Below are 23,373 nucleotides of genomic sequence, written 5' to 3'. Positions count from 1 at the left end.
ATTGACCTGATTTTATCCATTCTAAGATCTGTACAAATATTTCCGTAGATGCTCTAAGAGGCTCTCCGTTGTTCAGATGCACTTATTACTTAGCCCTCAGACCTTCAGAGCATAATTACCTAGAAAGCTCGAAGATGAGACACTCAAGCCATCTTCCTTGGGACTGAATGCTGATGGGCAGCCTTGGTTGAGGCTGCTTCACCTGAAAAGTGTGTTATCACAACCATACTGTCAAGGCAAACAAAACAAAATCAACCCAGGATACAGTCCTTTGTTAAAAGGTCAATCAGATATCCTAGGTTGCCCAGGTTGGCACAGACATGGGACTTTTTTAAGACAGGGTCACACAATGTAGCTTTGGCTGGCCTAGAACTTACTATGTAGACCAGCCAAGTCTTTTGAACTTACAGAGATCTACTTGCCTCTGATCTTTGATTCCTTAATGCTGGGATTAAAGGTGTGCACCAGAATGCCCAGTGACATGGAACTTTCTGTGCTAATACTGAAGGAGCCTCAGGCAAGCAGGATATGTTAACCACACCGTTTCTTACCGTCTTCGTCTGTCATATTAGTGAGGCTGTTTTCTGAGTGAGTGAGTGAGTGAGTGAGTGAGTGAGTTAGTGAATGAGTATGCATTTGAAGTTAATTATTAACTTTGCCAGTAACCAGCTCAGATTATACTCTTGGATATTCATCCCACTTCTCTGTGTGTACCTTAGTGTAGATATTTACCCTAGGAGCAGGCAGACCCTGACAGGAAGGAGAGTGCCACTGTTCTTGAAGCATCTTACTTTGAGTCAATCAAGATCACTCCCAGGAGCCTGCTGCAGATCTCTACCTGAGATCCAGATCATAGCTTCTTGTAAAGATTCTATTCCTTCTTTCAGAAATTACTGAAGCCCAAAATACCTAAGAAGGTTCAGAACTCAGAATTTTCATGATCCCTCCATTTTCTTTAAATAGAGGCCATGTCATTCACACCATAGCAACCAATTCCAGCTTCCCAAACTCGTCCCCCTCCTACTTCTTCCCTCCTCCTGACACCCTGTTCCTCAGGCCTGACTGTGTTCGTCAGGACTCTGCTGTGCCTCATACCTGGATGTGCACGTGGGAGGCAGAGGCCAGAGAATCAGGAGCTCAGGGTCAGCCCCAGCTCCGTGAGACCCTGGCTCCTGGGGGGGGGGGGAGGATCAAAAGAAGCCTCTGCTGCATTGGATGCCTTTACTCAGCATCTGTCAAACCCAATGCAGGGATGGGCAAGAGGGCCCTGCTCCTGCTGTGCGGTCCGCCCGGTCCGTTGCTAAGTTACCCTCCCCTTCCAGTCTTCCCCAGACCGAGTGCCAGCCTCCATCTTGGATTCCTGGTCACCCTTAACTTTCCTTTATTTATAGTCCTTTCCTTAAGCTTCATTTACAAGTCTTACCTGGGACCACGTCCACTTTTCTGGTCCTTTTCGGTATGTATTGGTCTAAAAATTGCTTTGGCATCCAGAAGCAGACACAGCCCCGCTTTCTAGGAAGCCCCAAATTGCTAAACATAGACTGCTCTCACCAGCGACTCGTGTTCAATTGATGCTGTGAATGTAGTAGTTACCAATTTTTATCTCAGTCTGTTCTCAGTATCTCTGTCCTCGCTACAGTGGGTATTCTACCTCATACCGCAAACAGTGAGTATAAATAAGGCAGAAATCAACTCTGACAAATAAAATATGTTCTCGAGGGTAAATAGGTATGATTTCCAGATTTCCTGCCAGCATGTCATCGGTGAGGATGGACTGAGCATGCTGCCACAGAGAGTGAAGCACCTGGCTTTGGAACCCTGGGTCTTCAGCGGTGGGACGGAGATGACTTTGGGATGAGAATCTAGGGGTGGTGTAGTAACCACTCGGGATCTGTTCTCCATGGTTTATAGGGAAATCTGTCCCTCCACTAAATTCCAGCAAGTTTCTACTCACATAGAAAGTTTCTACTCTCCAGGTTTGGTTGAGGTATACCTAGTGACCGATTACTGCTGGATTGAGAAGTTTTTGTTCTGTTGTTATTGTGTTTGGTTTTGGTGGTGGTTATTGTAGTTGTTTTGGGCACTGAGCCGCCTTAGAGCTCTTCAGCTACCTGCGGTGGCAACCTGCCATGTCACAATTAAGTCACGGAGATGGGAGAGTCAGACTTGTGAAACACCCTCAGTCTCCACCCAGGTGAAGGGCTCTGGCTCAGTGTGCACATAACATCGGGCTACTTAGCTTCTGGGGATGCCTATTCTGAAAGTTGGTGATCTGAAACATTTGGGGGAACCTCTCCCAAGGTCAGTGGCTGATGGGGAACCATGTGTAGCTTCCCAGGAAGGAAGATGTCCTATAACCACCTTGACTTCCTGTGACAAGTGACACTAAAGTGTCATCCTTCCAGTAAGCCCCTGGACTACTGCGCTTAGTTGGATCATACAACTTGCTCGGTGATCTCGTACTATATGAAATGAAAGACTTTTATTAAGTATTGTATTTAGATGTTCATTGTGTTTGTATGTATGAATGTGTGTGTGTGTGTGTGTGTGTGTGTGTATGTGTATGCATACATACACACATGCTATAGCACTCTTGTAAAGGTCAGAAGACAACTTGCAGGAGTCAGGTCCCTTATTCCACCATGTGGGTTCCAGGAATTGAACTCAGGTTGTCTGCGTTGGCAGCAAGCACCTTTACCTCCTGAGCCATTTGACAACCCCAAGTCTTTTTTTTTTTTAAAGATTTATTTATTTATTATATGTAAGTATACTGTAGCTGTCTTCAGACACACCAGAAGAGGGAGTCAGATCTCATTACAGATGGTTGTGAGCCACCATGTGGTTGCTGGGATTTGAACTCTGGACTTTCGGAAGAGCAGTCGGGTGCTCTTACCCACTGAGCCATCTCACCAGCCCTTTTTTTTTTTTTTTTTTTTTAATTTGGAATGATCAGGCCATAGCAGTGTGTGCTTTTCCTTTCTTGGTTTTGAATAAAGGAAAATATTTTTTCTCTATAAATAAATAAACGTGCATATTAATGACCAGTAGTATCTGGTAAGCTACTCATATGTTCTGTTCACTCCACCTACTTGTCTGTGTATGTGATTCACTCAGGGTGCTCCTTAGTTCTACCTTCACAGTTCATCAGAGGCCCCTGCATCCCCTGTATCCCCTTGTTCCCCAGCATCTCCTGCATCCCCTGCATCTCCTGAGACCTTCTCTATAGCCAGTTCCTCTCTCTTCCTCTCATCAGAGGCCCCTGCACCCCCTATCACCAACCCCCACCTTTCTGTATCCAGTTCCTCTTTCCTCCACTCCCCTTTACTGGTCTTATCTCCAGCTCTTTTAAGGGCAGGGATGTAACAGTAACTCTCTGCATGAGTCTTTTTCACACACACACACACACACACACACACACATGTGTGTGTGTGTGTGCATCTCCAACTGTATTCCTTTTCTTCCTTTTGAAACAAGGTTTCACTATGGAGCTCAGACTGCCCTAGGACTCACCATGTGGCATGAACTATGGGGCAATCCTCCTGCCCCAGCCTCCAGAGTAGCTGGGATTGAGCCACAGTTTTTCTCGGAGACTTGAGAACAAAGACCATCTTAAAAGTCTGTGTTCCACACAGCTGTTCCTTTGCACAGAATCAATTCATGCTGATGTTTGTAGATTTTGGAAGGAACACGAACTATCAGAATGAGTAATTTCAGGACAGGAATAAAGGATTCCAGGGGAGGAGGGACCTTGGTATGGTGGCACCTTGGATGAAGGGCTTTGAGTGATCTGCAGGATGGCTCTGCTTCAGATAAACAGGAAGGTATTCGAGTGAGCACCGAGGTCAGTGAGGACAGGAGCCGGTGTAAACAGCACCGTTGCAGTAACTGGCTCTGTCTTCCAGCAGTGCATCTCACCTGTCCAGATCTGTCCAGGGCTTCCAACCAGCATCCAGGCTAAGAAAGGTGATTGCTCTGCTGCGCCCTATCAGGCCCCGTGCCCCTGTTCCCAGGGCCATGGCTCGGCTTTGACCATTCCTGTAATTCCCAAAGATGAACTTCACACTGTTTATTTAGCATTTGCACCTGCCCCATATTCTGCCCCTTGTCCATTGTGCCCTTTGGTGGTGTTTGTTAGTGATCTTCTAATTCCAGTGCTCTGATCTCCGCCACTACTTCGTGGCCAGCTTCTAGCCAGGTCATATGCATGGTCTGGTGACAAAAGCTGTCTGATTATACCCACGAGTCCCATGTCTGTAGGGGAAGAAAAGGAGGTCAGATCACATGGACTGTTGGTTTCCCAGAAACGACATTGGACTCATTCCTCATGGTGAGAAAGGGAAGCAGGGACCTTCAAGCTAGAAGCAGCAGTATCTGTCGACACTGGAATAGCCTGGACACTGGAGGAAAAAGCCAGAGTGTCAAGACCATAGACCAGTTGAGAAAGAAGGGCAGAGCTGTTGGCCATTGGAGGCAGTGTTTCTCTGTGCTTTGGGAGAGGACTGTGTTTCCTCGGGGCTGACCCGCAGCCATCCTCCACAGTGGCCTCTTTCAGCTGCACTGAAAGCCCCAGCTGCACCTTTTCCATCTCCCCCTTGTGACTCACCCCACTTCGGGAGCAGGGGCTGTTCTCTCACAGTCTCCTCTGTGTGTGTCTCACTTCCATGGGCTTTTGTGTTCATCTTTTCACCTTTAAAAACAAGATAAAACAAAACAGGGTCCCAGTATGCAGACCTCACTGGCTAAGAATCTGCAGTCCTCCTGCCTCAGCCTCCCAAGCCCTGTGGTCACACAGACCTGCTCTCCCCCACTCCCACCCCCAGCTCTTTCCATTCTCTCTTCCTGGTTTTGGTTTTCTCTAGCACTGTTAGCTGCTGAGCAGTCCTTGAATAGTCAGGCCATTTTCTCCTTGCAAGCTTTGCCAGTGCTTCCGTGAATCACTTGCATTTACTCATGCTAGTGTCCGATAAACCAGAAATGGAACTGTGGGGTCAAAGAGACTTCTGGAGAAAAATTTGTCAGTGGCTGTCATCCTGCCTCTCCCCCCAGCACCATGTGAGGGCCTGGTTATGCCCAAACTCATGGCAATCAGGATTCTGAATCTTGTGGATATTTGCCAAGGGGGGGTAGATGAAACATATTCTCTCTCTGTGATTTTCTTTTGTACTTTTTTTTGAAAAGGACATTTTAATAATGCATTTAAGAGCCTCTTTCTGTGTCCCTTCTTGCTGGTAGCCTCTGGCCAGTGCCCTGGTGGTCACTAGCCAGTTCTGATCATTTGCAAGAGCTCCAGATAGCCCAGGGAAATGAGGCCTGCGTGATGGGAATTGCAAATATTTGTTCCTGGTTTGTCCTTGGCCTTTAGACTTTGCGTGTGGCATTTGCCATGCAGAGTTTTGTAATGTGTGCATAGTCAACATTTTCAGTAGCTTCTTTGTGCCTTGTGGAGTTTTTGTTTTTCCTAGAAAGGTAATCCTTTCTAAGAAAGAAATCCTGCTTTGCTGCAGATTATTTTTTTTTAATCTGAATTTCTTATATCACATGCATGGTTTTATTTTTCACTTTAAAATGGTTGATCCTTCTGATCTCCTCTTACTGTGAGGTGTGACCCCAGCTTACGTTGTTCTAGATGGCTGTCCTCATTCATCCAGCAGCATTAATTAGACATTCCGTCTTTATCTCATTTATTCTCTCACCTAGATTTCCTGTATTTAGGAACACCCGGTCCTCCTGAGCCTACACTGTCCACAGGCTGGAGTTTAACAGTGTGCTTTCCTGTGGGGGGTGGGGACAGTGCCTGGATGACCCCTCTGATGCACTTCTTTTTCTTAATTTCACTGGCTCCTTGACGGGGCATGTCGCCAGATGAGCATTTAAATGCTTTGTCTCAAATACAAAAATCCTACTGTTTTGCTTGGGCATCTGTTAAGTTTGCAGATGATTTGGGGAGAAACAACAACAGGCTTGTGGTGCAGAGGTTTCCAGTACAGGCTCATCTGCCCAAGCCCCATGAGCCTTAGAGAGTACTGGTAGTCTGCCTTCCTAATCTCCATCCCATGATATGAACTCCCTAGGAACACGAAGAGAGTCAGTTTCTTAATAATGATCGATATAGTTACTGACAAAAGCATAATTTTTATTAAATATTGTAAGAGCATGTCTTTTGTCTAACTAACGTGTCATTCTGTGAAGTTTTTATTTTTCTGAACACTGAAGGAAGGCATCACGCAGCACCAAGTGCTGATGGCAAATGTTGAAATTTAATCCTCTTTTAGCTTTTCCCCCGTATTTCTATTTTATGTGTAAAATAGAAATATGTTGCCTGCATGTATGTCTGTATGTATATATGTACCATGTTTGTGTGTACAGTACCCAAAAATGCCAGAAGGGGGTACCAGATTCTTGGGACTGAGCTACATTCTTTTGTGAGCCATCACATGCATGCTGGGAATTGAACCTGGGTCATCTGGAAGAGCTGCTAAGCCATCTCTCCAGCCCTATCTCAAAGTCACCTTTTAATTGAAGTGTTGGTAAAAGATCGATCTGTAGATAACCCAGCAGTTTTATACGTCAGTGGCCCAGGTTGACCCAACTGGGAATCATGGCAGAGGGATGGGACTTTCCACTTCCTATCTCCCTCCCTTCAAAGTCTGGCACAGATGTGGCGCTGGGCTGGGTAGTGGCCAAAGGCAGTACTGGACTGCACAGAGACTGGGCTGTGGCACTCTGTATGTGTCCTCCAGACAGAAAGGAAGTCATTGGAGGACATGGGGACACAACAGAGGTGTACTGTGTCAATATGTGCCCTGTTTGGCCAGAACAGGCAGGTTAATTTTTTTGCTTTGCTTTTAATCTGTAATTTTTCAGTAAAAAGGTTTGCCATGGTGGCAAAGTTTTCCCTGTGAAGTCTAAGCACACTGAATCCTGGGGCCTGTGCTTGACCCTTGGGCAGCCTTCTACCTGGAGCTACAAGGCTTTGCAGGATTAGACCAAGCATCTGTGACTCTCGTTCACAGGCCTAGTTCCTTAGGGGATACCTTTTGTCCAGCTGAACCCTAGGGCCTACTGGCAACACCCCCCTGTGCCACCACCCTTAAGAGTTAAAACCAGCCGGGCGTGGTGGCACATGCCTTTAATCCCAGCACTCGGGAGGCAGAGGCAGGCGGATTTCTGAGTTCAAGGCCAGCCTGGTCTACAGAGTGAGTTCCAAGACAGCCAGGGCTACACAGAGAAACCCTGTCTCGAAAAACAAAACAAAACAAAACAAACAAACAAAACAAAACAAAAAAAAAAGAGTTAAAACCAAAGAGAGACACATCCAAGAGACAGAGAGGATTGTTGGGCTCTGTAGCCAGCCAGGAAATGCATCTTGTAGGATCAGATACATTTAACACACGAATACATTCCCAAGGGTTTGAAAGCTTTTTCTTTGAACTTAGTGCAGAAATGTACAGATGGTTTCATTTTAAGTGGTTTAACTGTCGTTCATGGGTCTGTTCTCCCCAACGTTCCTGTTTAAATGCTTGCCCGTGGCACACAAGGGATCCACAGATGTGCCAGCTGTGCCTAGTGGCCCCTCGCTGGGCTTCGAAGCCAGTTGCAGGGACAGAAGATGGTTTCTGTCTTGCCCTCTCCAGCTCCCCTTTTCAAGCAGAAACAGAATCATTTCTGGGTTGGAATTTTCATGTGCTGAATCCAGCAAATCCAGAATAGAACATTTAGCAAAGTACAGGAGGATGTAATGAGCAGCAGCTGCAGTGTCTGCCTCCAGGGGAGCACACGCCGAGGGCCTGGGGATGGGTGGGAGCCATACCACACTGGGAGCACACGCCGAGGGCCTGGGGCCCTGGAGGATTGGAGAGATGTGCTCCCAGGACTTCCTGAAAAGAAAGGGCTTCTGGAGGCTGTAGCTCTGAAGACCTAATATTGACCTGGTCAGGCCGGGCAAGAGGAACCCAGAAAGGGAATCTGGGCTTAGGCTCAGCTAAAGTCCTGGGTGTCAGAACTGGGCAGCTGGGAAGGGGAGGCTCTGGTCTGGTAAAAACCCTTAAGTGTGTGCGCACATACATACACACAGAGGCAGAGAAAGAGACAGACAGACAGACAGACAGACAGACAGTTCAACTTTGCCACCTCAACAAAGCATTATTCCTGTGTGTCCCACCCCAGCCAGCAAGAAAAAAATGCTTCCCCAAAGCAGACACCTGCTGCTTTTCTGGACGCGCCTGTGTCTTTCTCTTCGTTACTTTCTGGGGTCTCATTATCTTTGGAGAGAGACCCAGTATGATTTTATTAACATTCTGCCCTCATTTAGAAATCACCAAATGTGAATATTGAAATAATTACCATGCTAACTGCACTGCCATTCAAAAGGCAGTTTTAGTTGTAGAAATCAGGAGAGCAAAGCAATGGCTTTCTGTTGACTGCATGGGAAAAGCCCCCACAGAGCGCTCCCAGCAAACTCAATTAGCACTTTGGAAACACATGGTTTCAAAATGCATTTCGACAGTTGATTAATGGTTTGTTGCTAATTTAACTTCAGTTAAGGGTGGGGTGGGGTTAGTGAGTCTTAAAAGTGTAAAGGAACAAGGAGAGCCTCAGCTTGAGTCATGGTGCCTGCACTCCCTCCCCCAGACTCCATCTTGAACTGGTGACTCCTTAACCCACAAGGCTGCATGCCTTCATGCCTTGCTTGCCTTCTGCCCCTGGGACCCTGTTGCCCACCCTTCTTTCTCTGTGACAGCAGCTTCCTGATGTGCCTCGAGTGCTGTGCTCCGTCTCAGGCCCTGGAAGGGTAGGCACTGTGCCTCGCTTTCACCATGTGCTCTGTGGAACCCACATTCGTTAAGTTTTATTAGGCTAATACAGCTGATATCCTGACACCATTTTTGGCTTGGTCCCAGCTGCTGAGGGTGCATTCCTAGATAAGGAGTTCACACGTCACTGACCTTTAGTCAGAATATTTACCTCCTCTGGGGTCACTTTTTTTTTTTTCCAGAAGCGGAAAATTTGGTTTTCTTTCTCTTGAGTGTGTACACTGAGCTAGTGGAAGTCCACTGAGGTGACATTCTCTTTGGAAACCAAGTGGACATTAGAGCTTGTATACCCTGACAGTCCCAACCAGCCCCCGACTGGAACTCTGCCTGGTATCCCTCCTCCTAGCCAGGGAGAGGGACCAGCATCCCTGGAGAATGAGGTTGTCAGGGAAGAAATGAAAAGCCATGTGGGGCTGAAGGGATGGCTCTGTGCTTGGGAGTGTTTGCTGCTCTTGCAGAGGAGCTGCTTAGGGTCCCATCATCTCTGTGGTGGCTCACACCCATCCATTAATCCAACTAGATCCAACACCCTCCGAGGAAACTAGGCATACATGGTACCCAGACATACATGTAGGTCACATATACATAAAAAATAAATACATCTAAGCCGGGCGTGGTGGCGCACGCCTTTAATCCCAGCACTCGGGAGGCAGAGGCAGGCGGATTTCTGAGTTCGAGGCCAGCCTGGTCTACAAAGTGAGTGCCAGGACAGCCAGGGCTATGCAGAGAAACCCTGTCTCGAAAAACCAAAATAAATAAATAAATAAATAAATAAATAAATAAATAAATACATCTAAAACAAATAAACATTAACAAAGCAATAGATGCAGCGGAGAGAGCCTTTTCATGATTTCCCCTGCTTTGTGAGTCACTGAAATGTCTCTTAGACATGAGCTCTGTAGGAGAGGGAAGCCTGCAGGCCAGAGTACAGAGTGACAGGGATGTGTTTGTGGAACTGGACCCTTCCTGGGAGGTGCTGCGGTTTCAGACACTTCCCCTGAGGACCTGCCAGGAAAGCCTCAGGGCTGGCATTGATGCTGACGGTCTTCTGAAGAAGATGCCTGTCCGATTTGCATGCTGACCTTTCAAATCAACCTCAAGGGTGAATTCTCGATGAGTTCCAGAGGCAGCTGTGGGTGTCCCAACAGCATCCTGCAGACACCCAGTGCTAGATGTCCCTGCTTCCTACCCAAGGCCTTTGAGATACAGCAGGGGGTAAATTGAAGATGAATTTCTTACTTCTGAGGAAAATCACAATATTTAGCTGTTCCTCAATGTGCTTCCTGGTACACTGTGTGTGTGTGTGTGCGTGGGGGGGGGGGGTGCTGCATTTCATGTACATGTAACTTAAGAAAATTCAACTCCATCACGAAAGAGAAGGTTGGGGATGTAGCTCTGTGCTAGAGTACTTGCCTGGGTTGTATCCCAGACACTGCAAAACCAGAAAACTGAGAACACACGCACAGACAGCTTCCTTCCTGAAGGCCCTTCTGCTGGCTTCTCCGTATAGAGGAGAGCGATGTCCCCCCTGGCAGCCAGGCCCATGTCTTCCCCCACAGGGAGAACATCTTGTAGCTCCCTCCAGTTTAAAGACTGGTTTCTGTGTTGTCATTTGTTACACAACATGATCCCGACCTGAAGCCACAAAGCCATCTGTGCTTTAGCTACAGATACAGCCATCTGCCCGGCACTGGGGAACTGTCTGGGGCTTCACTTGGAGTGACAGTGTGAGTCTGGGTATGGTAGCACATGCCTCTAACCCCAGCGCTAGGGAGGCTGAGGCAGGAGGATCAAGACCCTGTCAGAAGGAAGACAATGGTCTTTTCTAAGAGATGCTCGGGGTGTTGCTGGGTTGTGGTTGATAAATCCTCCTTTTAACTGGATCCCCAAGCTGCAGTTGAGTGGTGAGCCCTTCTCAGATGCAGAGCACCTAGGCAGAAGAGAACCAACGTTAGAGTGGGAGGGAGTTACTCTGGAGTGAGTCCCCTGTGTGGTGGCCCTTGTCTTGTCCTTGCTGAAGACCCAGAACTTGAGCGGAGCCTGTCCTTTCTCCATGACATTGCCAGTTCTGGCTTAGATACCCTCAGTATCTAAGGTCCTCGGTATCTAGATATCAGGTCCTCAGTAAGCTGACGTCTGTGACGTCTGCTCAGATTGTCTGTGTGTACCAAGAAGGAAATACACGCGCTAGTTTGCTTGCTTGATTGGGTTTTTGGTGGTAGTTGTTGGTTTTTGTGGGGTGCTGCTGCTGTTGCTGGGACCCTACCCAGAGCCTTGTGTATGACAGGGAAGGCCTCTGAATTACAACCACTTTGATAGGGGTTTTAAGCTAGAGGCTCTTGACCATGCAGGCAGGCTATAGCACATCTCACTTACACTGGCGTTTACCGATACTATCGTTACAGGATGATTAGCGGGCTCTCTGGAGAGAAAGTATCCCCCCACCCCCCATCCCATACCTAGTCACCATCCTAGTCACCTGAACAGTACCAGGGCCTCAGTTGACCTCTCAGTTCTACCGTTGCTGTACAGTCTGGCCATCCAAGGCTTTTAACTCACTGGCCTCAGCATCCCCATGGAAAAGCAGGGGGTCCATTTCACAAAACTGACATCAAAGCCAAAGGAGATCTGCTCAAAACGGACTTTGAAAACCTGCAAGGGGCTGTAGAAAAAACAAACTGCTTTGCTTAACATGTTCTCTGTTCAAAGAGAAAGGTAAATAAGCTCGGGATTACAGAGCCATAAATAGCATCTCAAACATCTCTGGCTTCCTTTGTTACAGGGCTCTCTGTATTGAGGAAAATTCCTAATGTGTCTTAAGTCGCTAAGGGAGAGGCCCCAGGTTTTTTTGGTCCAGTGACGTCATTTCTTTGTTGTTGTAAAATTCTGGTGGCTTTTCCTTGGTACAAATCTTAGTCTTGCAGGGACTAGAGCATAGTCAGTATTTTCTTCTGCATATCTCAGACTGGCCTCAAACTCATAGCAATCCTCCTGCCCCAGCCTTCCAGGTGCTGGGATTGCATGTGTGCACCACATGTCCTGCTCAGCAATTTTTTCCCCCTACCACACATATTGGGACAATAACTTCTGGCGCAGTAAGTTCTCCTGTGCCTGCCGGTCCCCCACGTCTCATTCCTGTGTTCAACTGTGGAAGGCAAAATGTTCATACGAATACTAGGTTCTTGTACCAATTTTTCAGACAACACTAAATCATGCCACATGCAGTCTTAATTGATTCCGTTGAGGTGGTTTTTTTATTTTTATTTTTTAATTTATTTTCCCCAATAAGAGCCACTATGAGATGAATAAGGGACTGATATTTATCCACTACTCGGTTTTTTAAATTGTAATTAGGGTTAAAGATAGAGACAAACAGACTGGGGATAGGAAATAGCCTAGAAGCAGAGTGGTAGTGTGTTTGACATCATTAGCCACAAAGGAAAGTACATCAACACCAGAATGAGACGTCCCTTCCGCACCCGCGAGGAAGGCACAGTCTTGTTGCTTTCAGTCTTGGAGATTGAGCTCACACAGCTAGGCAAGGGTGCCACCACACAGGTATATGCCCCCAGCCCTTTTATCCAGCCAAACTGCTCAAGCTGAACTTGAACGTGCCTGCAGAGACCAGAGCTGTCAGATCCCCCTAGCCACCCAGGAATCAAACTCAGGTCCTCTGAAAGAATGGCACATGCTCTTAACCACTGAGCCATTTCTCCAGCCCCTGCAAGATAATATGTTTAATAGAATGTGACAAGTGCTGGTGAGGAGACAGAGACATTGAAACCCTTGAATGTTGCCGATAGCCATAGGAAATGGTGTCGCTGCTATGGGAAACAGTTTGGTTCTCAGGGAAGCAGCAATTCCATTTCTAGGTACAGGCCTCAAAGAACTGAAGAGTCTTTCAAACAGACGCTTGTACACAAAGGCTTATAGCAACGTTACTCAAAACTACCCAGTGCCTGTGAGTGATGGGCATGCAAATAAATGTGGTATAGCGAGATAACCCTGTGTTTCTTTCCTTCCTTCCTTGTTCCCTTCCTTGGCAGGGTCTCAAGGCAGATGCCATGCACTGCCCCTGGCATTCATTCCTTTCTTGTTGTCACTTACTCAGAGTCAGCTTCCAGAGACTGGAAGAGTTCATACTTCTGTCCCAGAGGCCCTGAGTTTGATCCCCAGCCCCATGTGAGTGGCTGGTACCCACCTGTAACTCCAGCTTCAGGAGGTCGTCTTCTGGCCTCCCTAGGGACTTGAATACACGTAGCATACATTCTCTTACACACATACTTACATGTATATGTAAACAAAATTTATAAAAGTGACTTTAAAGTGCTCTATCTGATACACATCTACAGTGCCCAGAAGTAGCTGCTAATAGGCGTTTGGTTCACTGGACGACTAGCTGGGGCTTCAGGATTAGGGAACTCAGTGTCAGGTGATATATCCAAAACAGGTCCAGTACATCAGTGCAAAACACATACTGTACAGCAAATCCTAAATTGTTAGAGAGGCACAAGAGAGTCAAAGGAAATGACAGCTACCAATGAAGTAGTTTAATTTACAACCAACAGACCCAGCTGCCAAGGGGAAAAACTGGTTACACCCTGGGTTAAGGCAACCCTAAGCAGTCAGTCAACTTTATTTTTCTCAACTCTTCCTTTAAAAATCGAAACCATTTGCTTGCTCAATCTGCCTAAAGAGTGTGTTCGCATGCTTGTGTGCAGTGTGTGTTGCCTGGAGGGCATGTGGGCTGGCAGGAGGGTCCGGATTTTTCCCTTGCAGTCCTTCCCGTTGGTCAGTTTTGCTAGGAAAGCCAGATATTGATCTGATAAGGACAGGCTGGCCTCTATTTTGTGGTTCGTTTCTTAGTAACGAGCCTTTATTAACCACAGGCCTCAGCATGACCAAGGACAGAGCATCGAGATTAGAAAAGGAGGGGGAAACATTATTCCTGCTTTATTAGAGATAAACATGACCATATGCTCCGATTCTTGAGCACAAGTTTTAAGCAGTATGCACCACCCCATGCAAAGCAATGTAATCAAACTGCACGCTCTAAACCACGAAGAAAGCTGCCAGGCTTTTCTGTGGGATGTAGAGAGATGTGCCATGTTCTTAGATGGGACGAGTCAGTGCAAAGATGTCTGTTAACACCGAGGGAATACGTTTGGTATGTTTTCAATCAAATCTCCTCAAAGATTCCCTGGAACTCAACAAGCCAATCATATAAATTACCTGGAAAAAATAAATAAAATAATCTACTGAGGAAATTTTGCAAAAGAATAATGAGGGTGACTAGAACGTTTATCTCTCAAAATATCCCATAAGCTGTATTGATTAAAACAGCCATACTGGCAAATGAATAGACAAACAGGCGAACCCAAATAGAGAATAGGGAAGCATAAATAACTGGGACCTTGGCATATATCACAGGTAATGGTGGAAATCAGTCCAGATGAGTGGAACATTTATTATTGTCAAAAAATAGTGACCTTGTCTGGTAGGAGATGAGCTGCGTCTTCATATCACTTAGAGGAATAAGTGCATTTAAGGGGAATACATTTCTTTTAAAAAGTAACTGTAGGAATAAGAGGAAATGGCTGGCTTAGTTATAGATGGGTATTGTAATCAGTCTTCTTAAAACACCAGGCAAAACCGGGCAGTGGTGGCACATGCCTTTAATCTTAGCACTTGGAAGGCAGAGGCAGGCAGATTTCTGAGTTCAAGGTCAACCTGGTCTACAGAGTGAGTTCCAGGACATCTAGGGCTACACAAGACACTGTCTTAAAATCTTAAAAACAGAATCAAGTTAGAAGGAGGGGGAGACAGTGTAAAGGTTTAATTTCTAAGATCTAACAAATTTAACCACAAAAATATTTTTAAAAATATGTAAAAATCAAATTAAACTTTTCCGGAGCAAGATATACACCTGTAGTCCTAGCACTCAAGAGACTGAAGCAGGAGAATTGCCAGTTCAGGGCCAGCCTGGGCTATATTTTGAGACCCTGTCTCAAAAGCCAATGAAAAATGTGAACTTAAACATACAGTAATATAATTAATAAGAAAACAATTCTAACATACAAATGATAATGTTTAATACTATAGCGCTAATAAAAATACAAATTAACAGGGAAAAGAGTAAAAATATAATAGAAAATAAACAGCGTAAGCAGAATTCACAGGAGAAAATAAATACCAATAGTAGAGGAGCTGAGTCAGGAAAACATAAATTGCCATGAGAAACACTTTTACATTTACCAGGGAGCGTGCATGTGTGCCCCACGCACCCGTGGAGGTCAGGACAACGTGCGGTAGCCGTGTGTGTCCTGGGGATTGAAGTGAGGGCATCAGGCTTGGCAGAGCATGCCTTTACCCTCCACTTGCCATCCCGAGAGTCATGTTTAAAAAGCATAAATTGGATCAGCCTTAAACATGTTGAAATGAGGTGCCCATTAAAGTGGCCAGGATGTAAAAGATTAACACCAACTATTTATGGCTGAGGGTAAAGAAGCCAAACAAGTGCTCTCATGGATTATTGGTCGGGATCTAAATTGATCCATCGTCTTTGGAAGGCGATTTGGCATTATCTATAGAATTGACGCTGCACCTATCCTCCAAGGTTCCTCCTTGTACTTGTCACCTGCTGGGCAGCCGGACTTCTGGGGACAAACACAAAGCCACCCGGTCTCTTAAGGAACAGCCAACCCATCCCAGACTGGCCTAGATCTGAGAATGACCTTCAGATACAGGGTCAAGTGAGCTAATGACTACTCTATTCAGACAAATGGTAGCATAGGTGATGGAATGATCATATCCTTCCAAAGACTGTGTCAGCAGTGTCTCTCCAGCATTTGTGTGTGTTGTTTAAACTCTAGAATAGTTTATCCTGTGGGTCTGTATTTCTTCCCTAACCTGGACCATTCTGGACACTGTTTTTGATTTTTTTTTTCCTTGTAGTTTTTTGATAAGTTATATAAATAATTTTTAATGCAGTTAGAAACCCACCACATTAAACTTAACTTCAAAATCACAGCTTTGAAAGTCCTGCTGTGTGTTGTTGTGAAGTTAATTAAACATGGTGTTTTATCAGTAGGTGGTATTGTCACACAATTAAAGATTGTGAGACTTGCGCTGTCCATAGTTGACCTCACACTGTGATTCTAAGGCTGTTGCGTGCAAGCACACACACACACACACACACTTTGAAGATTTTATTCTATGGACTCTGAGAGTGTCGACAAATGCCAATCAGATGAGAGCTAGACTCCCATTGTCATGATACGTACTATCTTTCTTTTTTTTTTTTTTTTTTTTTGGTTTTTCGAGACAGGGTTTCTCTGCATAGCTCTGGCTGTCCTGGAACTCACTTTGTAGACCAGGCTGGCCTCAAACTCAGAAATCAGCCTGCCTCTGCCTCCCAAGTGCTGGGATTAAAGGCGTGCGCCACCACGCCCGGTATGTACTATCTTTTAAAGATACTTTAAAACCTAAGATTTGCTAAATGGGTATGTTTTCTGTCATTTCAGCAAATTCTCTCTTGGTGCTTAATGTGGGTCCCTGGGCATGGATTTTAAGGTAAACGTGGTAGGAGATGTGCCTAGAAAGAACTTCCTAACTAATGGTGCTACCTGGGTGCTAGGACAGAGCAGTGCACAGAAATGAGACAATGACCCAATAACCGACCTTGATAGGGAGCGACTCCTAAAGACAAGGCCCAGTGGCCAGGAAGGGACTAGGGTGGCAAGCTAGGCATCTGGAATAAAAACACTGTTCCCCAGGAGTGCCCATCTGAGGTGAAGCTGAGACGCTGGTTTACTTCTGCAGCTTATGCAGTTAGGGAAGTACAGGGTGAAGCCAACTTTAGGCCAAGCTATGCATCGGAGAGCTGCAGGATTTGTGTGCTGAGATTCTCTCTCCATTGGCAATGTGGTCAACTGAATGGTGGAGTGGGTGGAACAGGGCAGGATGAGAGGTTAGGAGGCCACAAGGGTCGGGGGAGCTGTTGCCAAGATTCAGAGGAAGCCGTGCATCATGGGGATGGGAGATGTGTGTGTGCCATCATTAAGATACCTGCTACAATAATCCTGATATGCAAAATCTGCAAATAGCCAACAGGAGATTTGGCTGTAATTTTTTTGCCGTTATTTTCTAAGATTAAATCATATTCTAAGCAAAATTTAAAAGTAGCGTATGAAATATACTTGTTCTGGTTTTGGTTGATTGGTTGTTTGTTTTGTTTTGTTTTGTTTTGTTTTTGAGACTGGGCTTCTCTGTGTAGCCCTGGCTGTCCTGGAACCCAGTCTGTGGACCAGGCTAGCCTTGAACTCAGAGATCCACCTGCCTCCTGTTCCTATATTTTTAACCTCATTTATCTTTTTTATTATTATCCATACTGTAAGGAAAATGTCCCTCTAATTTTCCTCAGGAGCTTGGTTTCCTGGTTCTCCCTTCTCCCTCTACACAGCCCAGGGCAGTCTGGAGGATTCTGTAAACTATGTGGCTGAGTCTTACACAGTATTCAGTTGTCCAATTGCCATTACTTTTACAAGGCTGTTTTCTGTTGCCATCCTGACCACTCAGCCCTTGCTTTCCAAATCCAGCTGTTTGTTTCTATGGGGTTTTTGTACCTGCTGGCAAGTGGCCCCATGTCCTGTGACTTAAACACCCTTCTCCCTTTTCTCTGGCCCCAAAGAAGCAGTTTGCCTGGTGCCTCGCTCAAGGTGGACCTTCACCTCCGTTACTTCATGTGTATTTAATAGTGCACATACAAAAGGAATAAGTAGAAAAAGAGCTGCTAGAACCATCTGGTTCTGAGGGAAATGTTAAGCATGAGTGAACAAATAGGTTAAGATAAATCATTAATAAAACACCCCTGGGACGTAATTCAGAGCTGCGAGGTTGGTGCCACCACTGTGTTCTATCAGGAGATTCTAGTTCCTGTAGAACATGTACCATGCCCAGCCACTGAGCTCAGATATAAAGCTGTGAGATAAACCGATGATATCATTTCCAGTAAATGGGATCGTCTTGTACCGGGGCCATGATCCATCTTCAATTCTTAATCAGAGCAATCTCTTTCCTAGGAATTAATGGGTTTTTAGTTCTTGTATTTCATTCCAAGGCCACCGTTGTCCTCACAAAGGACAGTTGTAAGGACATCACACACAAAGGACATCACACCTTGTTTAGGCAAAGAAGCCTTTAGCCTTCATTAATCCACTACAAATACTGCTCGCCCTTCTCACACATTCTCTGAGGCTTATTGTAGTGCTCTCTATATCCCAAGTCACTCAGAGGCTCTGAGCAGAGTCTGCAGCTCTTCGTGGTGTAGCCAGGAGCAGAATTGTTGTTAATGGAGTAACCAAAGCAGCTGTGGCAGACGTGAGCATTTACTGAGCAGAGGTGCCATGCAAGCCACACTGTATACATCAGCTCATTTGGTAATAACGAGGCTAGTCTTGTCACATGGGATGTATTCAAAGGATATTTGCTTTCTTTTCCCCTTGATTATAGAAATAGCCCATGTTGAATTGCTAGATGCTCTAAATTTGAAACCATGGTTGGTTCCTAAAGCTAACTCGGTGTGGGAGGCATTAAGGAACAGAGCATGGATATAAGGTGGTTAAAAATGTTCAGCTCAGCCGGGCGTGGTGGCGCACGCCTTTAATCCCAGCACTCGGGAGGCAGAGGCAGGCTGATTTCTGAGTTCGAGGCCAGCCTGGTCTACAAAGTGAGTGCCAGGACAGCCAGGGCTATACAGAGAAACCCTGTCTCGAAAAACCTAAAAAAAAAAAAAAAAAAAAATGTTCAGCTCAGTGACAAAGTGCATCACAAAGGGAACCCATTGTGTTTATGGTTAGTGTGCAGAATAATGTGTGGAGAAAAGCCTTAAAAACTAGGGTACCTTTGTTCAATAAATGTGGAGGAATCTAACTGCTCCTATTTTTCTTCCTCTCCTTTCTCAGATACATTCCACCACTGATCTGGGGAAAAAGCGGACATATCCAGACAGCCTTGTATGGGAAGATGGGGAGGGTGAGGTCGCCACACCCTTACGGGCACCGCAAGTTCATCACCATGTCGGATGGTGCCACTTCTACCTTCGACCTCTTCGAGCCCCTGGCTGAGCACTGTGTTGGAGGTGAGTCACTTTAGGTCCTGGTGTTGAGCCACCTAGAGAGAGGAGCAGCCATCAGTGGGGAGCAGTGTGTGAAATGCCTGTGCCATCCACTGTCCCATTGTGTTCAGAGGCCAGGTCATCAGGATTAACTCCAGCCTGTACGTGTTAGTTCATATTAGCCACAGTCAGTAGAGAATTATGATCCCTCTTAAAGTACGGAAGCCTGTCTTAAAGGATGGCAGGAAGAGCTTGGAGCCCAGAGCCCCCAGGACTTAGTAACAGTTCCTACTGTTATCTCTCCGATCCTCCCCTCGCCCTGTGAGGTGGGCGATGCTATCTCCCTTGAACCGCGGGAAGCTGGGACTTGGAAAAGCAATCTAGGGTGGGTTTATTTGCTGGGCAGCAGGGCATAAAGGCTCTCGGGTGCCTGGTGTATAAATCTCCTTGGACAAAAGGACACATTAAAGCCATACTTGCTTTTCATGAGTCAGTGACACCTCATCCAAGAAATGACTCCAGTTTCCGCTGCTGTGAGCGTTTGCCAGTGTGCTCTCCCAGCTATACAGTAAACAGCGATGGCAAAGGCCTCATAATGAAGCCTTCAGAGGAAGTGCAGTTGGATGCCAGCATCCTTTTGAGTGCAGTCCCTACCAGGAGAGAACATGGTTTTTGTTTCTTCAAAGACACCTAGTTTGTTACAGGCGTGTAGTCATTCTTTATGGGTAAATTGCAGTAGCAAACGTGCGCCGGCTCATTTATTTCAAGTAACTGGAATTGCTGAGTAGTTTTCCTCCCCATGCCCTCACGTGGCCACCTCCCTGTCATTCAGGTCTCAGATGTCACCTCCTCTGAGACTATGGTTCCTTTCTCTAGACCCAAGGTGCTTCCCTGGCTTAGTCCCTCATGGCACCTGCCAATCTAGCTACTTCTGGGGCTGTTTAGGGCCCTGCTGCTGCAGTGCAGGAGTCCCCGGGGCCCAGGGGACTGTGCTCCCCACAAACAGTCACCAAAGGAGTGAGTACATGGCTAGGGATGGAGTCCCTGCTACGTTTGTAAGTGCGGTCGTGGGTCCTTCATACATCTGCCCCCACCATAGTTAGTTAAATGCTTTATTTCTAATAATTTGACTTCTAGCATTTAAGCATCCAGTTTAAACTTGGTGTGATGGCTCACACCTGAAATCCAAACATTCAAGAGATGGACACTGGAGGATCAGCAATCCAAGGCCAGCGTGGGCTACATGAGACCCAGTCTGAAAACAACAGTGATAATGACAACCAAGTAGCGTAAAGTTTCGGTTGAGCAGTCAGTCGTTCTTGCTGGTACTGTATGGTACCAAAAGGACACAACCAGCTCTGAGTCTCTTATCCGTGACTTCCCGTCAGCCCAGCTCCCTGCAGCCATCAGTGCTTGTGTCTGCACCCAAGGAATGCTCTTAAGAGACCTGCTTTATTCCTCTTATGATTTACTTCCCTGCCCGGGGGAGGAGTACATCTTCCTTTTGGCAAACAGATAAACAGAAGCATTTCAAAATGAAAAATAGACCAGACTGAAAATGAAAAAGAACAGACCAGGCATGGCGGCGCACACCTTTCCTTCCAGCACTAGGGAGGCAGTGGCAGGTAGATCTATGTGAAATCCAGCAAGGGCTTGCAAAGGGAGGCTCTCAAGAGAGAGGGGAAGAAAGAAGGGAAGGAAGGAGGGAGGGAGAGAGAGACTTGCCCAGAATCTCGCTGTCCCAACACCTGTTAATGTCAGTGTTTATATATTAAGTGGATACATAAGGATCTCCTTCTCCACCCTGTAGATGACATCACCATGGTCATCTGTCCTGGAATTGCCAACCACAGCGAGAAGCAGTATATCCGAACCTTCGTTGACTATGCCCAGAAAAATGGCTACCGGTGCGCAGTGCTAAACCACCTGGGAGCCCTCCCCAACATTGAGCTGACCTCCCCACGCATGTTCACCTATGGTAAGCATGGGGCGTGGCCAAATGGATCCTCCCTCTCACCCCTTTTTCTCTTCTCATGGAGAGTGTGCAGCCCCTCCAGCCTGCTGTCTTGCACTGTAAGTGTAGAATTTCTGAACATCCACAAGAGACAATGGGGCGGCACACTTGTTACAGCAGCTTACACTGCCATCCGTGATGCAGTGCCTGGGCAGCTTTGGAGGTGGGCATCCATCCCAGCTCCTCGAGGCTTTAGGGGAAGGCCTTGCTCGTGGGCCTGGCTAGTCGGAGAGTGCTGCTGGATCCAGGGAGACCATGTTCATAGCTGGACTTATGCCATTCACTATGCTATTCCAACACCTGTTCCTTCAAATTCTACCACACAGGTAAAGATGTAGCGGGCTGTGTTAGTGTCAGTGGAAAGGTACCTGCACACCAGCAGCCTGCTGGGTTCTTGAAGACAGGAATAGGCAGGCTGTCAACTTTACACGGATGCTTCTTAACTTTAAAGGAAACCCTGTTACCCAAAGTTCTCACTTCTGAATTTTCTCTTTGTCTGTGTGTGTGTGTGTGTGGTTTTGTTTTTGAGACAAGGTGTCTTACTTGGTAGCACAGGCAATTCTAGAACTTATGGTATCATCCAGGCTGGCATTGAACTTGCAGTGATCCTCCTGCCTCTGCCTCCTAAGTGCTGCAATTACAGGTGTGTACCTCTATGCCCAGCCCTGGACTGTTCACTCTTGTTTCCCATTGGCTCTCCCTTCTGATTATATATGCACACATAAATAATAAACACTTAAAGATGCATCTATGTGAGCAAACAAATTATAATATGTTGTAAGGGAAACAACTGAACATTATATCTCTAATCTTGCCATATAGCAGTTTGTAATTCTTCACTCTCCCCTTCTGTCTTTATCCATATTTACATATGTTTTATTTAGTGCAGACACAGTTTATATACTAACAGTTTATATACTAAGAGTAACTTTATACTCACTTTAAAGGTATGTAGCCATTACATTGAATCTTTAAGAGCTTTGTTGCTGTTCAGTTATAGTCATAAGGTGTATAGGGTTTTTTTTCCGGTATTTTTAAAAATATTGCTATAAGTATCTTGTTCATAGATTTTTTTTTCTTCTCTCTTAAGTACCAGGGACTGAACCACAGTCTTTTTCAAGCTACACAAGCAGCATGTCACTGAGCTAGAACTGTAGCCCTTCTGCATTTTTATTTTGAGATGGGGCTTCACCAAGTTGCCCAGGCTGGCGCTGAACTTGATCAGTAACCAAGTGGGCCTTGAATGTGTGTGTGATCCTCCCCTCTCAGCCTCTGTCATTTTCTTCCCATTAATGACATCTTCGAAGAAGATTTCCAGCAAAATTATGCAGTTGGCATTCCTACGTATTTTTTTTGTACATATTGTCAGATCTTCCATGGGGTCGTGTGTGTTGCCGTTGGTAACCGGTGATGATCCACTCTCATGAGTAGGTAGAGGAAGATTACACATGCATGCTTTTTGGCAGGCAGGGAACGGCATTAGATGTGACTCCCGAGTCCGTTTCCACCCTGGCGCTCACTCCCGTAACCCAGACACCCCTTTCACAGACGCTTCTGGTCAGTCTGGGCAGTGGCTGGAGAAATAGATGAGAATCCAGGTGCATGGGGACATGTGACATGTGGAGGAAAGCTTGGCTCTGAATCGCCAGGCGAGACAACTTTGAACACAGATGAAAACAATGGGTCCTGGATTAGACAGAAAGCCATCTGGACAAGTAGGAGATAATGCCATGTGCTGTGGCCATGAGGCTCAGCTTTAGAAGTGCCATCTAATAGCAAGCGCACAACACAAGTTAGAAATGCCAACCAGGGGCCTGGGAGCGCAGCTCACTTAGAACAGCGTTTACCTCGCAGGCACAACACACTGGGCTCAGCCCTCAACTGTGCATAAACCACTGTGGTCTTACATGACCACCTGGAGATAGAGGCAGATGGATCAGAAGTGCAAGGTCATCCTTGACTATATAGAGATTGAGACCCCCAAAAAAAGAGGAGTTGAAGCCACTGCTACTGCCACCAGTGACCTACACCTAGTGTATGTACTAACCTCAAGCACAGCCAACCCAGAGACAGACAGACGTCAGATGAAGAAACTAAAGCTCAAAAAGGAGCCATGTCATCAGGGGTGTGAGCCAATAAGCAGAAGAGCAGAGGCAGGAGCCTACATCCTCCAGCTGTTCCGACCTTCAGAGTCATCGCACAGCTGGTTAGAGCGTTTGAGTCTCTTAAGAACCAGACACTTCATCCTGAGAGGGTCCGGGGCAGCAGACAGGGGAAACCCAACAGAAGGCATTACAAACTAGAGTAAGGTAGGAAAGAGCAGTGGAGGATCCGGGTGGAGTGTGTTCCCCGAGCAGAGCCAGCCCACAGCTGGCGAGGTGGCCTTGCTGAGCCTTGGCTCCAGGTTCTTCTGTGGCAACGGCGTCTTTCTA

The 23,373-nt window shown here is 46.3% G+C and overlaps 1 protein-coding gene across 3 annotated transcripts in view; it reads left to right on the top strand.

Moving 5' to 3' along the window:
* Abhd2 (abhydrolase domain containing 2, acylglycerol lipase) overlaps positions 1–23,373 on the top strand; it is an 86,199-nt gene that overhangs the window by 31,113 nt on the left and 31,713 nt on the right. For all 3 annotated transcript variants that reach the window (XM_021166330.3, XM_085841625.1, XM_085841624.1), the window contains 2 exons: positions 18,776–18,951; positions 20,738–20,905. In XM_021166330.3, the coding sequence (XP_021021989.1) occupies positions 18,776–18,951; positions 20,738–20,905 (344 nt within the window). The remainder of the gene's footprint in view (positions 1–18,775; positions 18,952–20,737; positions 20,906–23,373) is intronic.

The sequence above is a fragment of the Mus caroli genome, unplaced genomic scaffold (genome assembly GCF_978045245.1).
Source record: "Mus caroli unplaced genomic scaffold, Mus_caroli_1 scaffold_8, whole genome shotgun sequence".
NCBI classification, from domain to species: Eukaryota; Metazoa; Chordata; class Mammalia; order Rodentia; family Muridae; genus Mus; species Mus caroli.
The sequence above is the reverse complement of the archived record's forward strand: the minus strand, read 5'-3'. Positions and strand labels throughout refer to the sequence as shown.